Genomic DNA, 14963 nt, shown 5'->3' on the forward strand with positions numbered 1-14963 from the left:
GACAGATGCCCAAGTTTATCGCATGACGTCTATGATCTATTTATTTCGACCACTATTTACCGCTAAAGCCATCTATAGGAAAACGGCGGAAGCAAAGTTGTACACCTAATATATATGTATATATTCTAGATATCCCGACGTTTGTATAAATATATAACTTTTATATAAATAGCAATTCACATGAAGCGAAATAATACGCTATTAAATGGTAATAACTGTTTAATCACATTTATAGCGGATCACTTTTCAAGATTTTTTTCATAACATTCGGGTTATATCTTTGATGGGCAATAGCAATCTTCTTTTTCCATTTGCGCAATTGATGTAGCCTATCTCCGCATTGTCAGAAGAAATAGATGTGCAAGAGAAGAACAATATCTTTCCCTGAAATGGTGCTTTGCATATTTTGCTCGTTCATTATGCATGCTTGTTTTCGCGTTATTACGCAGATGCAACTCTACGCCATATGTAAAAGCATGTCTTCCAAATCTTCCGCATTGATCGACTATATCAATTATTTATGTTATATAAATCTCTATATTTCGTATTTATTTATTTAACATACATATAATTCCAATATACGAAGTGTCCCGAAAATGTATCGCATTGTTTATAATATTTTTATTAACATATACTCTTCTAAGTAGACAATTGGAAAATTTATATTTTATTTTATTTTAAACAAATTTTAATGTAATAAATTTATAATTTCAAGAATTAACTTCAAAATTTTATGGGATTGAGAATTTATAGGTGAATCAATATACATAGAGAACTTGATATATATTCCAACCAATTTTCATATATTGTGCGCTGTCTTATAAATAATAAAGTGATACGATGCCTCTTATATAAATGTTACATAAATGGTTAAGTATAAATTGATGAAGATTTAATACACGTATTACTCCTCCACAATATTTATTTATTTTATATAAATATTTGCAATAATATAACATATACAATTTAAACATAATTAGCATTACATCATTTTATATGACATCTTATATCTTTATTTTACGTTTGTTATTAAAAATTATATAATTTCTTAGATGCACATATATATTAAAAAAATATTTAATTGACTTTTCAAATATTAATCTTTATTTGAAGTTAGGAATTAATGAAAAGTATGATGAAATTGTAAGAATATAAAGAGTACGAAAAGATTCCATTAGAAATGTCAGTTCGCGCACGCCTTTTATTACGCAAGCTTGGCGCACAAAATGCCACGTGGTTCACTTGGAATTCAAGTCTTCCGCTCGCATCACAGCGCAAGCTCATCGCGCAAGCTTGGCTCCCGGTGCGAATCGATGTTGTCTCTCCGACAGCCCGTCCATTCATTTCTATACGTGTTTCGTTATACCAAAATAACCCCATCATTCCTAATGGGCAAACCTACCCTTAACAGAGCGCAGGTTATCTCGCTAATTAAGCAGGGATAGTCATTCGTCGAATTTGGCAAGCATGAAAAAAATTGATCAAAAATATAAAATAACTTAATCAATGAAATATTAAAAAAATAGCAGAACAATGCTATGACTTAATGAAGTTAATTGAGATGATGTAAGATAAATTTATCTTGTCAAAGAATCATGAATGTAAATGATTGCAGAAGAAAAATATAATCTCTCGCGTCTCAACAGTATATCATTCTCTTCTCGATTTTGGAAAGGCATCGAATGGAAAGGACAGACTTACGAAAATATGTATCTCTTTCTCGACAAGACAAATGGTCTTCGAATACAGCTTTGATAGCGTTTCAAGAGATATGATGATGAGAAAACCAATAACATGATTATTATCGAAGTGCGGATAAAATCGTGTGTGGCGTATCGTCATTTATCCATATGCTACGCGATCATTTCTCATTCACCAGAGTAGTCTACGAGAAACATGGATATGACGGGGTGCCAAGCTGAGATGACCGGGGATAGAGTAGATCTCGGACGTACCTCCAAAGTGGCGCAGTCGCCTTGACAACAAAGCGGCGCCACGTGCGTGTATGCGCGCTCTTTCACGACGACGACAACGAAGAGGAGACGGAGTAGAACAAGGAGGAAGGGGAGGATAACATCGAGGAGCGAGTGAGATTATATCCCGCACAAGAATGAGAGAGAAAAAGAGAAACGGAGAGAGAGGATGAAGGAGAGAAAGAGAGGATGAGAGCGCGTTTGATGGTGCTAGCTAGTGAGAAGAGGAACACGGGGGTTGGAAGGCCGGCGGCGAGGGGGTGGCCCGCGAGAGAAAACCGCTAGCGTGTACCGCAGTACGGGATAGTGAGCTGCGAGCTGGCCTCCTCTCTCTCTCTCACGCCGCGAAAAAGCCATCGTTGACAATGAAACAATACGACCGATACGTTCAGCTATTTACTCTCTGCGTTATTCCACCCTTCATAAGATAAATCGTTCGCGAAGCTGCTCGATCTTCGTATATTTTTGTGTCCAGTTGCGTGATGCGCGAGAAAACGGTGGTGGTTATCGGATTTACGCGCGATTGTTCTCGCGATCGTTCTGGACTCTCCTCAGGGTGCGATTGACTTATTTCGTGACGCGCCCGTCGAATGTCAAGGACGATGCGGCATTTGTTCTCTATCCCTGTGCTCCGGATGTGCGACAGCCGTTAAATTCGACGAACGGTGACGAACGGAGGGACAACCCAACGACGTCGTCGTCGGTGGTATCGCTACTGCGGCGGGTGTGAGAATCGCGATACTAGATAGAGAGCCTTTGTTCTTTTTCTTCTCGAAATGCCTTGTGGTCGGTTGAATCGCGCAGCGCGCCACTTGTCGTCGCATCGATATTACATTGATATCACTAGGATACTGAGAACACAGGCGTCTATTCGCGAGTGCAGCGAGTCGGAAGACGACGAGATGGATAACGATTCTCGCACCGCTTCTAGAAGTGACAGCGGAACATTATCCTCATGAGACGCTGCCACCTGCGCCAAGTGCATAGCAGCTCATTGGTCCTCTGAATGAGGAGTTAAATAGGTTCATACCTGTCATTGATGAATTTCGGGAAACATCTTTCATATACGATGAATTAAACATTTCAAATAAATATATATATATAAATTAAATTGTTTTATGAAAAAGAATTTAAGTGAAGATTGGAGATTTGATTGGCACAAACAAATTTTGAGATACATTTACGGAACCTGAAACAATGCTGCGAAGCCCAGGAACTTTGTTGCGTTTAAAGTAGAAATGAAAAAATTAAAAAGCACTCTTATATTGTTGATTTGCAAGAAAACAAGTAATCATAAAAACAGTTATTATTGTACAAGACATTGAAGACACGAGAAGATCTTGTTTCTTTGTTATCCGAGGATGATGCTACTTAGACATGGGTTTAAAGCGCTTGTGCGATGTTGTTTCTTTTGTCGCACCTTGAAACAAGGTTTTAAGATGTGAAAAAGTGAATGTTCTCACGCATGCCATCTACATACTCTGCTGTTATCTGATCAAGCGTTTAAATGATTAGCTATTTGTAGACTCGCAAAATCTGCGCGAAGCATATTTCAAAGCTCTAAAGATGGAAACTAAACAAGAGCAGCATTCGAGACTTGTTGAGTAAACTGACGCAATGTCATCAAGATGTCAAATCACGCGAATTTTGCGAAGGAATGCGTCCATATCGTTGTAGAGATCCATCGGCCATGACCTTCGTTTACCATGTGACGTCATTCGGGTCAAACGGAAATGTGTCGTGTAAATGAGATGTCTCGAGATGCTTTTGTGATCGCCGTCGTGACGGCAGTTGGCGACGATCAATCAAAGTATTAACTCACGTTCGTGAGACATTTTATCATCTTGAAGAATATGTTCTGTGACATTTTTAATGTGCTTCAACTATTGTTATGAGTGTAATTATGCTCATTGATAATTCACATATAAATAGTTTATAAAAACTATATAAAATACATTTAAGAAACAAACATCGTGGCTTAAAAGTACAAATCAAATATCGAAAGGATACTAGACTCGATGTCCTGTAAGATGTTAAGTTTGCTCTGACTCGTTGTCACAAAAGTTATCTTCGCGAGCGAAATGCGAATCAATATAAAACTATGCCGAGAAGAACGTCGAGTACTTTCTTCCTCTATAGTTGCACAAAATGTGTTAATGGTTCATGTGATGCCACTGTTACCTTGCAATCGATCGTTGTTTTTATCCAATGATGATTATAGTGCTCAATGCGAGTGTCGCCTGATATCAGAAATAATTGCGCAAGAATCGAACTTTGAAACTTTCATTTTTGCTAATCAAAATTTGACAACAGTCGCGTGTTTTAATAAAAAAATAGATATTGTCTGATATAAAAAATAAATAATCGTACATAAGCGTTAGCTACATGAGATTTGTTAAGACTTTGAAATTTTGACAAATGGTTTTTAGAGCGTACTTGTAATCATTATTAATAATCTTTCGATACGAATTAGCATTAGAGAAATTAATATTCAGAATCGCGAAGTTTGTTGGGAGTTTTCACAAGTATTGTTAATATCAAGAACGTAAGTTAAAAAATAATATTAATTATATTGCGATCTCTTGCAATAGTTATTTATTTACTCTTTTTTTTTTTTTTTTTTTTAAACAGAAAATGCATGCACAATTATTTCGCATTTATAAGTACTGTCTTCCACATCGTATCTCGATAAAATAAATTGAGAACCAAATATGCCTCTACATTTCGAAAAATCATTTGCAACTTTCTCTTGATGCAAATTTATTCGGTAGATCGGAGACAAAGCCTAAATTATTCAACTGTCCTTTTTATCGTGCACAAACGTACGAAATTACTTTCGCTACTCCTTCGTTAAGTTACTTGTATTATGGCTAATGATAAGCGCATTTAATCGCTTTCCTAAAACCGCTTTACCAAATTGTAATCACTTTTTCACAAGTAGCGAAACAATTTCAAGCGGTTGCAAGCATTTTCTCCATAATCTCGCTATCTATTTTAATACATTTAACAAACGGCGTAATATTCCCGTCGTATCTCCTTTGAGAGTGTTTTTACAAAGCAAGAATAACAGAAGAACTTACAATAAAATTTTAGTGCAGATTTTGGATTGTTGTCAAAAATGATTTCTCTTTGATTTTAATAACCGAAGAAACAATAAGTATATAAAACATTTACAGTGGGAATAGGTCAATTTTACATATATAAGATTAGACATTTTATTACATTATTTAGAATATGTGCAGTGTTTGAAATATTCTAAAGTTACGGTAGTACACATTTTAGTTATGGGAAATAGAAGAATAATGTTGTAAATCTTAGGAAAGGCGGATAATTCTAAATTTATAATGAACCGGTAGCGGATAATACTTCTTAAATATACTCATCAAGCGCTTATATCGACTTTCTCTCTCCGTTACGTTATGATAGTTTCCATAGATTTGCTCATCGTAATTCTATCAATGTGGGTTGAATTATAACTATGCTGAATGATCGAAGAAAGTTTACGGTGATGTGGTCGAAAAGACAATGTGGCCGTACATTGCCGATAGAGGTCGCACGTCCTGCGATCGCTTCAAGGTGAAGCTGCCGGCAGCTAAGAAACGGGAGAGGGAGAGAGAGAAAGAGTCGGTGTGCTTACGGATCCTCGCCCTGTTCAATCACCGCAAGCCTCGGGATCCACTTCGCGGCTCCAGCTCTGCCTCGTCGGTGCCCCTGCTCGATATGGGCGCCAGAGCATGGGACTACGAGGCCTTACCGGAGCTCCACACCTCGACGGCGGTTACGCCGACGTCGACGCCGCCGAGCGCGTCCCAGCAGAAGGCGCCCAGGGTATATTTTCAAGCAGAGAATCTGGCGTCCACCAGGCGGAGGAGCAGCAGCAGACTGCTGACGCCACAGCAGTCCTGCAGGAGACGCAGCCGAAGCATGAGCGCCTGGAGCGATTTGTCCAGGTCGTCTTTCAGGTTGGACGAAAGGTTGGTTGACCGGCATTTCTGGCATCAGGTCAAATTTCCATTGTCATAGCTTCATTCGATCTCGTAAACCAGTGGTTTATACTTTATTAGGTGATCTGCTTTAATATGGTATTTGCAGAATTATATAATTTATACTTATAACCGCGCGCGGAGAAAGTATGCACATATGTACAAATATATTTCTGGAATTTGGAAATAAGATGATAATAAGTGTGTTAAAATTTTTTTTCCATTCGATTAATCTTATATTACCAAGACTTACATTTTTCTGTATTTTGCAGAGGATAATATCCTTTTTATGTTTTTTCTTTTTTTTTTATTATTATTATTCTTTTGAAGAAAAAAATTGGGACGACGACTTGGACGATATGATTTAAACCTTTTTCTTGCAAATTTTTCCATAGAACAATTTCTTTTATGACATTTACTCACTGAATCGAGAATAATTTTCCATTAGACGCAAGGGAATGAAATTATTCATCTTAAAAACTGGGAATTTATTCCTCGTTGCAGCAAGGATGAAATTTATGTCATTGTAACAAAATTTCTATTGAGTTGATTATATAAATACGGTATTCTATTATCTCTCAACGATAAAAAATTCATGTCTTTATTCCACAGAGTTTTCACTTATTTGTATTATATTTGAGCGTAATGTTTAACTATAGGAATTGTATATATACAGAGTATCCTAGACCAACCGTACACGCCTTTTCTTTCAAAAACTAAGCATTTTAGAGAAAAACGTTTTCAATAAAAATTGTATGGTTTTGAGGGGAACATAAGATGGTGTCATTGGTTTGACCTTGGATGGCATCGTTAAGGTCAAGTCAAGGACACCTCTAATTTCTTAAATGGAATCCCCTATTTTTTATTACATATTCTTATAGCTTACCTCGAGAGCTTTCCAAAACACTATAATAAAGTTTTTTTTTTCATCAAGTACCTTTTGAGTTATTTTATATTTTAATCTGACATATTTTGATATAAAAAATTAAATATCTTGTAAAATATTTAGTTTTCGATAATCTTACCGTAATACTTTTATGTACAGAATAATGAGACAAATCAATTAGTATAAAAAAATAATTGTTTTTAAGAAAATTATTTACAATGTATTTTTTTAAACAATTGTTTTTTTTTTGGCACTAATTGATTTGTCTCATTATTCTGTACATAAAAGTATTACGGTAAGATTATCGAAAACTAAATATTTTACAAGATATTTAATTTTTTTATATCAAAATATGTCAGATTAAAATATAAAATAACTCAAAAAGTATTTAATGAAAAAATACTTTATTATAGTGTTTTGGAAAGCTCTCGACGTAAGCTATAAGAATATGCAATAAAAAATAGGGGGTTCCATTTAAGAAATTAAAGATGTCCTTGACTTGACCTTAACGATGCCATCCAAGGTCAAACCAATGACACCATCTTATGCTCCCCTCAAAACCATGCAATTTTTGTTGAAAACGTTTTTCTCTAAAATGCTTAGTTTTTGAAAGAAAAGGGGTGTACGGGTGATCTAGGACCCTGTATATGTTACTATAGGAATTTGTATATTAATTTGCCATTTTTTGTTTTATTTTACGAAATTATCCAATTATTGAGCAAATAGTTTAGACTGTGTAAAAAAATACAATATTATAACGTTTATTATATTTTACATATTGTTAACGTGCGTTTTTTAAAATTTTTTCTTTACCAGAGTTTGCTTTTTTACGTTGCATTTTTTTTTCTTAATAAAAAGACCGTGATTCTTTATTAATATATGTAAGTTTTTATACGATTTAAGTTGGCGAATAGCTCGACTATTGTTTTGAAATAAAAGTGTTAAAAGTGTTATGGAAAAGTTAATAATATCATTATTAACTTTTTTTTTTCATTGAGCAAGAGCTAAACTGCTTTGTCTCGTGAATAAACCATAAACGATCCTGCACAAAAACAAGCTTTCAATTATCGACCATCGTTGTCGACAACATGCAGGTATGGTCATTTCATCGAAAACCAATAGTGATTGCTATGGCATGTAGAAATAAAACCACGAGTGCACTTTTGTGCTACACTGTGTATAAATATATCTAACGTGTATAAATTCTGTAACAAAATTTTGTCGACAGTTGATAAATCGCGGTATTTGTTAATATTCAGCGCATGAAAAAATATATAAGATACAGCTAAATAGTTTTATAACATAATGATAGTGACTCGAAAAATATTGAGACACTTTTTACAACACGAAACAATAATATTTTTATAATAATAATCTATTAGCAATATAAAAAAATTATAAAAATAGTATTATAATATAAATATTCTATTAAATCTCTTTCTCTTTCTGTTTCTCGTTTTTACGTTACAATTAGATAATGTTTAGGATTTTCTAGAAAAATTGAAATTAAAAACATAACTTTGCTTTAGTTGAAGAACATGACGTATTGTATATATCCTGAATTTTTTACTGCTAAAACATATTACTACTTTTTATTAAATTTTCTACAAGTTCTTACAAGCCTTTTCTCAAGTTAAATGATTTTTATCTTTTTGTTTATTTTTACGTGTATTTTAGCAATGATTCAATAATTTGAATTTCTTAAATATTTAATAATGATTAGAAAATATACTATTTGTAATTAAAAACTCTTTTTTAACTGTTATACAAACAACTAAAAATCTGAATTATGATAGCGATTATAAATCCACAAAGGGAGAGAAAGACATAAACGGAAAGAAATGTTAAGGCTGAGAATATATATAACATAACCTATATGTGAAATACATAATTAATATAAATTCCAAATATAATAATTCAAAATATCATAATAAGGAAAAGCATAGTATATAACTTGGAATTGCATAGTTTCTTAGAATTTATCGAATTCCGCTTTCCTATTCACGAATAACCTTTTAAATGAACCTACGCACGACATGGCAAAAATTTCATCAAAACCAAGTTTAAAAGCGTCTTTAGTATTATATTGAAATTATAGCAATATTATGCTAAATTTATTTATAATTACCAAGCTGATTCTTGATTGGCTTTTATTTCCTTCGTATGATATATTCATACGAGCCTTTATTAATTAATTTGATTTTCGAATATAAATACTTTGATCTGTTTTTAAAAACCTTGAGATATCATCGAATAAGTATTCTGAAAATAGAACAAAAAGAGTAGCAAAAGATTTTTTCTTAATTACAGAGAAAGTGTTATATTGTATTTTCAGACAACGACGGAATTCTTAAAGTTCTTACATTATTAGAGTGAAATGAGATTTTTTTTCTCAAACACCCAAGTATTTCAGACTCATTTCCATACCCTTCCTTATCTCTACACTTCTACCCATTATGGAAATTTCTAGCAATCTATTTTTAAGTAACCAAGAGATTGCAATTGCGCGAAATAGTCACAAAATTAAACATAAGAGATAGCAAGAATTTTGCATAAGAAAAGATTACTTATGTATTTAGTTTATGCGACTATTATATCGATAATTTGAAAATGAATAAGGTATTGTTTTTTCTTCAACAAAATTTGCATAATTTTATTGTTATTATACCTAATAATGTAACAAATTCAGCAAAATTAATGGTATGGTACTTCGTTTTAAATTAAAATACTTATTATGCATAGAATCTTTTTTTCAGTTTTTTTTTTTTTAATTTTAGAATAGAAAATTGCTTACGTTATAATAATTTGCATACTTCTAAGTGTTTATATTTTTTGGGATGCACTCCGTTTGACGTTACTTTCGTTTTGAAGTGTTTGATGGATTAATCAAGACGATTATATTCTTATTGTTATTTTTATCACTAAAGAAGCTACAAAATTTATCAAAAAATAACAAAGAGATTCAGAAGAAAAATTAACTTTTCTCTTTCTCTTCTTCTCTCTTTACTGTTTTGTTCTTTTGTTATGCACAAGACAAATAAATTGAGATATTTTTATTTTCTTGTTTCAGGTAAGTGCGGCTCCATATTCTCGCTATTTTAATTCCGCGTTATACGTAAGTAATTAAATCAATATTATCGATCGTTATCGATTTTACCGAGTCTAAAGTATAAAGCGAATTGAATCCAATTGCATTGAATTTTTCAAACCGATGCTATATGACATAATAGCAATTATGCTAAATGTGTCATTGAGTGAATGTGTTACAAAAAAATATCGAATATGATTGGGAATGCCATAAAAAAGTAGTTTCTTTCTTTCTCTACACAAACTACCAGCATACTTGTGAAGAACTGTAACAAAATTGCTTGCTATTATTTGAACAATTATTCCAATATAAAAAAAAATTTAATAATGTTTATATGGATAATTCTTAATAACTTGCAATCAATTATTAATTAAATATCTTTTACAAAAAAAAAAAAAAAAAAAAAAAAAACTCGGGATTATCAAAAATTAACAATAGGTCTTTTTATATTATGCGAGTAATTTAGGGTTTGATTACGTAAATTTGAACCCGTTTAATGAGGCAATCAATGAGGATTAGAATCCTTTTTCTTTATTAATTAATAATATTGATCTAAATATTACTTTTTTATGTTAATATAATGAGAAAAATAAATAACTATTTATTTTCTGCAATATTAAGTCACTATTATGAAAATATAAATAAAGTTTAGTTCTCTTTTTTTATTTCGATTGCTTTTAAAATATTTTTATTTTAAAATAAAATTAAAATTTAATTAATTCCTAAATTCTTTAAAATTCTCTTCTGCCTCTTGAATGTAAAATATTTGTTTACAGAAATCAATTCTTCTCTTCAAACATAAGCAATTAATTAGTGCAAAATATTATGCGAATGTAATAACTTTTATATTGAGTTTATATAAAGTTTTATATAAACTTACATATCACGAAGTGTTGCACGAGATTTGGCAATTGCAGAGAATATTCGCAGAGAAATTTATTTTGTGATAAATAAGCTTTTAGATACAATACTCGGCTTACTCAATTTATTTTTATAGATACAAATCCATTTAGGAAATATTAAAAATTACTGCACAAGTTTTTTTAATGAATATATCTTACGATCTAACATATACAATGTAAACGATACAATATAAATATGTCTAGAAATAGCCTCTATAAAAATCACAGAATATATATATTTGTAAAACAAATATCCGCATTTATATCTGATATCGCTGATAAAGTAAGTCGATACTTTAAGGAGAATTCAAAGTTCATAAAATTTCAAAAGAAATTGATTTAAAAGGCAATTTGTTAAGGTTAACAAAAACATTCGTTATTCACATATACACGTAATATTTTTATAATGTTACAAGAGAGATCTATTAAAGAAACCGAAGATATCTGAATATAAATAATATTATCTTGTCATATAACGCATTCTCGATGAGCAACTACATCTCTGTTGCAATTTTATATTTTTTTTCCTATAAAAGATATATTTTTTAGAGATCTAAAAAATATTTTCAACTTATCTTGAAAAGTATCTTGTTTGGTGCGTAGAATAAAAATTGTAGAGAAATATTTGTATTACAAATTATATCTCAAAATTCGAGAGCAACTTTGATATCGATGCAGGCATCCTCCAATTTGACGTTGATATTTTTGCAACGGAAATGTCAGAGGTTTACCATCATCTCTCTTCCATTACTATCCTTTTATCTTGTTTGGCATTGTTATCGCGAATTGCTATCCAGTTTTGGCTCAAGCTCTCGAAACTAGGATCACGTTCAGTGTTCACGCTCAGATGCGTTCTTATCGTTATACTTTCATGGAACTGCGGCCAATCCGGCAACAAAATAATTGCATTAACGATACAGCGTCACATATATTTTAATGTTTTTTTTATACGAAAATAACACGGCATTCCTAAATATAGACGCATACTAAAGAGATTTATTTTTTTTTAAATAAAATATAACAATTTACAAACTATAATATTTGTAAAAAAAAAAAAAAACAACTATAATAACCAATAATACATGTGTAAATAATTTAAATTATATTTAAATACACATGGAAAGGAAGTTAAAGTTTAATGCAATTTGTTTGGACAATGTGTACGTTGTTTGCTCAGAGTAATCCAAAGCAATATTTTGCGAATTGCATTTACAATTCTAAGGCAAAATAATCAGTTATTATGAATGTTATCAACTGATTCATATTTTCTCTTTTGTGTTTATTCCGTCGAGTTTAATGCTGTTCCCCTTACATCATTCTAAATGTGAAGCTTTGCTCAATAACATTACTTACGCGAAGTACCTCGATTAGGTGCCTTGTCGATTATGCCGCGGATGATGAACCATAAATTGAGCGTGCTATCTTCTCATACAACATGTTCCATATAAAGGCACTCTCACATATCTTATACGATATTATATATAAAAAAATATTACAGGAAAAATGTTTTTAAAAAATGACGATTAGAAAAAAAAACTTTTTTTTTTTTTTTTTGCTTGTACAATATCAACACTATGCAATTTCAAAAATCGGATTTTTATAATGGACAAAAAAGATTCTCTCTATCGATCAAATTTTTAGCGTCTTTTTAAAGTTTTTATATTATCTTTTAATTCATACAAAATGCAATCGTAATTTAAATAATAAAAAAAAAAATGTTATAAAGTAAGCTTTGCAGCTTTAGATTGCCAAATATATATTTGCGCATTCTACAAACGATACAATATTTTTCAATTAAATATATTGTCTGAAGCGTTTGATTTATATTTCAATTTTTTTTTATAAAATAAATTATAACTTTCTATATAAAATAATCTATTTCTGGTAATTATTTTTATTTCTTGTTTATATTTTATGTGGCAATACAAAGTATATATATCTGACATTTATAAATTAATGCTTTCGCAAAGATATAACATTTATAGAAGGGACAGGAACATTGCGTGTGTATGTGTGATTGTTTGAAAATTAAATATTTATTGATCGAATATTTATTTTTAAAATTAAATATTTATAAAAATTATTAATTATATTTCTTTTTAATTTTCTGAGAAACATTATTTTTTATAAAAATAAGAATATTCAACTATTCGCGTAAACTGATTATAACGCAAATTATCTCATGATTATAATAATTATTATTTTTACTTGATGATAATTTATTACTTATCATCGGCCGGATGTTTACAAATTATAGCAAAGCTTTATCAATTTTTGGCATGTATTCTGGATTGTGAGCTTGCAGGTTACTTGCCTCTGTTGGTAAGATAGGTGTCTGATGAGCTTTTTTTCTACATGATATTAATCCCATATCATGATCTGCGCTTTCTTTCCTACTTTATCGACTGTATAAGAAAAGCTGAATGAGCTTTTGAAAAATTTCACGTTAATGCCTGACAAGAGTTCTATTTCTTTATGAAGAATTTATTATTCACATGAAATATGAAGTATTAGGTGTACAACTTTGCTTCCGCCGTTTTCCTATAGATGGCTTTAGCGGTAAGTAGTGGTCGAAATAAATAGATCATAGACGTCATGCGATAAACTTGGGCATCTGTCAACATAACCCCATAGAAACATTAGTCGATTTGTGTCTGCATCATAAAGTTATTCTCGATTGAAAATGTCAGTTTACGAGCCAAATTCTCGTCATTTGCGAGAGGTTTTAATTTTCTGCTTCAGTATGAAGAAATCTGTGACTGAGGCTCATCGAATGCTCTCAAATACTTATGGCGAAGCCGCTATTAGTGAAAGAACGTGTCGTGAGTGGTTTCAACGCTTCAAAAACGGTGATTTTCACGTTGAAGACCGACATAGCGGTGGAAGAGAGAAGGTTTTCGAAGATGCAGAATTGGAGGCATTACTTAATGAAGACTCGAGTCAAAGTCAAAAAGAATTGGCACGATCATTGGGAGTGACTCAACAAGCAATTTCAAAATGTATAACCAATTTTTTACAATAAAGCCTCGAATTTCGGAAAAAAACGGCGGAAGCAAAGTTGTACACCTAATAGTATAATCAAAAGCAACACAGGTCTCGTTCATGCACAATAATATCTTTTCAAAAAAATTATACATATAAACAGATATATTTATTTAAATTATTAATAAATCATTTAATCAAACTTATTGAATATAATGAATTCTTTTAATATCTCTTAAAAATTATCTGTATAATGTATTGAAAGTGTCTGAAATAAAGTATCGTATGGAACAAAACAATATTTGCCATCAAAATATTCATCCTTTGAGAGTATTAAACAATAAACGATTTACACGAAATTTTAAACAATATAATATTAATATGTAATGAGAAATAACTATTGTACAAATAATTTATCGAAATAAATATTCTCTAAGCTTGTTATTTTTTCTTTTGTGAAAATATTGCAATATAATAAAAGAATTAATGAATATTTTATCATCTTTCCTTGAATATAGATATTTTTTTTCTTCAAATAATATTCTCTCCAAATAATTGATCTTTTATCATTGCCTGTCGGAGTTACTGTGCGATAAAGATTCTTTCATAATATAAGTGAATCTGTGAGAATTTTTCTTTTCTTTTTATCTTGGAGAAAAAAAATATGAAATATTATTTTGGGTAAAATTCTGAGAATAAGAAAGAGGGAAGAAACTATTCCGCAGATTAATTCTCGCTCTCTATAAAAGTTTTTATTTTTCTAAAAATAATTATTGATATGCTTATTGAATCTTTTACTACATCTTAAAGACTACAGAAAAAAAATCATATTATTATATGACGGACGCGAAATCAAAACATGTTTTGCGATTCGTATTATGAAAATTCCTTAGAGACTCAGTAATGAGGACGAGCTTTGCCAATCCGAGGCACTCGAGCTATCCAATGCGCAAGAGATTTTTAAAAACGGAATATTCTCTCAAGTCTCCTGAGACTATAAATAAGAAAACATAATAATATGTGTCACATGTCGAGCGTTGTTTATATTTAAATATTAATGTTAGAGCCGCTAAATAATGCATTTGTCGCTTGGGATACCGCCGCATGGCTATAATTGTATATTTGCCATTTTAAGAAATTAATGAATTG

At 31.3% G+C, this 14963-nt stretch overlaps 1 protein-coding gene across 4 annotated transcripts in view; it reads left to right on the forward strand.

Moving 5' to 3' along the window:
• The first annotated feature begins 5140 nt into the window (after window positions 1-5140).
• The window catches only part of Slo2 (slowpoke 2), a 161378-nt gene continuing 151555 nt past the window's right edge, over window positions 5141-14963 (forward strand). For 2 of the 4 annotated variants that reach the window (XM_070311416.1, XM_070311415.1), the window contains exon 1: window positions 5142-5947. In XM_070311416.1, the coding sequence (XP_070167517.1) occupies window positions 5499-5947 (449 nt within the window). In that variant the 5' untranslated portion in view covers window positions 5142-5498. Of the gene's footprint in view, window positions 5948-14963 lie in introns of all 4 variants that reach the window. The other 2 variants (XM_070311414.1, XM_070311417.1) reach the window with 2 other exon arrangements.

The sequence above is a fragment of the Polyergus mexicanus genome, unplaced genomic scaffold (genome assembly GCF_030449975.1).
Source record: "Polyergus mexicanus isolate NDT 795.1 unplaced genomic scaffold, iyPolMexi1.0 SCAF_19, whole genome shotgun sequence".
In the NCBI taxonomy this organism is placed as follows: Eukaryota; Metazoa; Arthropoda; class Insecta; order Hymenoptera; family Formicidae; genus Polyergus; species Polyergus mexicanus.